The sequence below is a fragment of the Pyxicephalus adspersus genome, chromosome 2, assembly GCF_032062135.1.
Source record: "Pyxicephalus adspersus chromosome 2, UCB_Pads_2.0, whole genome shotgun sequence".
In the NCBI taxonomy this organism is placed as follows: Eukaryota; Metazoa; Chordata; class Amphibia; order Anura; family Pyxicephalidae; genus Pyxicephalus; species Pyxicephalus adspersus.
Window position 1 is genome coordinate 1376923 of NC_092859.1, and position 1253 is coordinate 1378175.

Here is a 1253-nt window from a genome sequence, read left to right on the forward strand (position 1 = left end):
GGGGGCACTGTAATGGAAAGAGCAGTATGGGGGGGGTGCACTGTAATGGAGTTAGCAGTATGGGAAGCATTATAATGAAGTACTATTGGCAGGAGGAAGTATTTAACATGGGGGGGGTTTATGGCTATAGCATGAAGGCGGGGCACTAATAGGGGCCACTAATTAAGGAGAAGGGACACTGTGCGGGAGGGCCTGGGACACAATTTCTAGGGGGGCGGTAGCTGTAATGTCACATCCAGGGATGACCCAAAAAATGTGTGCTGGGCAGTGCAAGGTTTGGTATTGGCTGGGTCTCACCTGCAATACGAAGGCTCCACAGTCGCTGTCATTATTCTGTCTCGCCACATTCTGGAATAAATACAAATAAAATCCCAATTATTGGGGTTTTTTACAGAACAGAAAGAGAAGAGGAAGCAGGCCCGTGTGCTCACCATCTTGAAGTATCCCTTCCATCCCTCTATGTATTCCGGGCGCTCCTTCTTCACAGCTTCGGCCTGCAGATATTTGGCTATGTGCTGGGGAGAGGAGAGGACGCTCATTACCCACAGAATAAACCAAGACCAACACTGAGCTGGCATTGGGCTTCGGTCAGCGTGATGTTACACTGAGCATACATTAGAGGGCGCCAAAACAGTACTGTAGTGCAGTGGTCAACACCTTTTTCGGACTGACGGACCACTAAATTTACCCGCTCCGGACCGCACGTGTGTGTCACTCAAATGGGAAGAAACTTCCCCCATAGTGACGTCATGATGCCAGAACAAGCAAGTCTGACCCTCTGATGGGAGAGTAGGGGGTGCAAACCATATGGGGACGTGATCTGTGGCTCTGGCTGGTGCGTCCCCCCAGTGATGTCCTTCTACTAACCCCTAGTAGTCTATAGGCTCCCAATACATAGACCCAACACCAGGGGGCGCTCCATACAGCACTATACAGATACCATCCATGAATATTATTATGAAATAATGGATTGATAGAGATCACAAAATACAATACGCACAATGGCAGAGCACAGACAAGTCATGTGATGTCACAGCTCACCTTCGGGCAGCGCCTGTTCAACGTACGCTGGGAATCAAAGTAAGTGATGGTCCGCTTAACGACATCAACACAGACGAGAGACCAGTGCACCTCCAGGTGTATGGGGATCAACAGCAACTGCTTACTGAATATATCAACCTGGAGGAGGGGAAGATCACATGACACACTGACAGGGCCACGCTACTACTCCTGTACATACTGCCCCGTCATAC

The 1253-nt window shown here is 49.6% G+C and overlaps 1 protein-coding gene across 1 annotated transcript in view; it reads right to left on the reverse strand.

The window, feature by feature from the left end:
* The window catches only part of SENP3 (SUMO specific peptidase 3), a 13083-nt gene that overhangs the window by 4161 nt on the left and 7669 nt on the right, over positions 1–1253 (reverse strand). Inside the window, 3 exon segments of the mRNA XM_072402998.1 lie at positions 298–348; positions 432–515; positions 1042–1179. Coding sequence (XP_072259099.1) covers positions 298–348; positions 432–515; positions 1042–1179 — 273 coding nt within the window.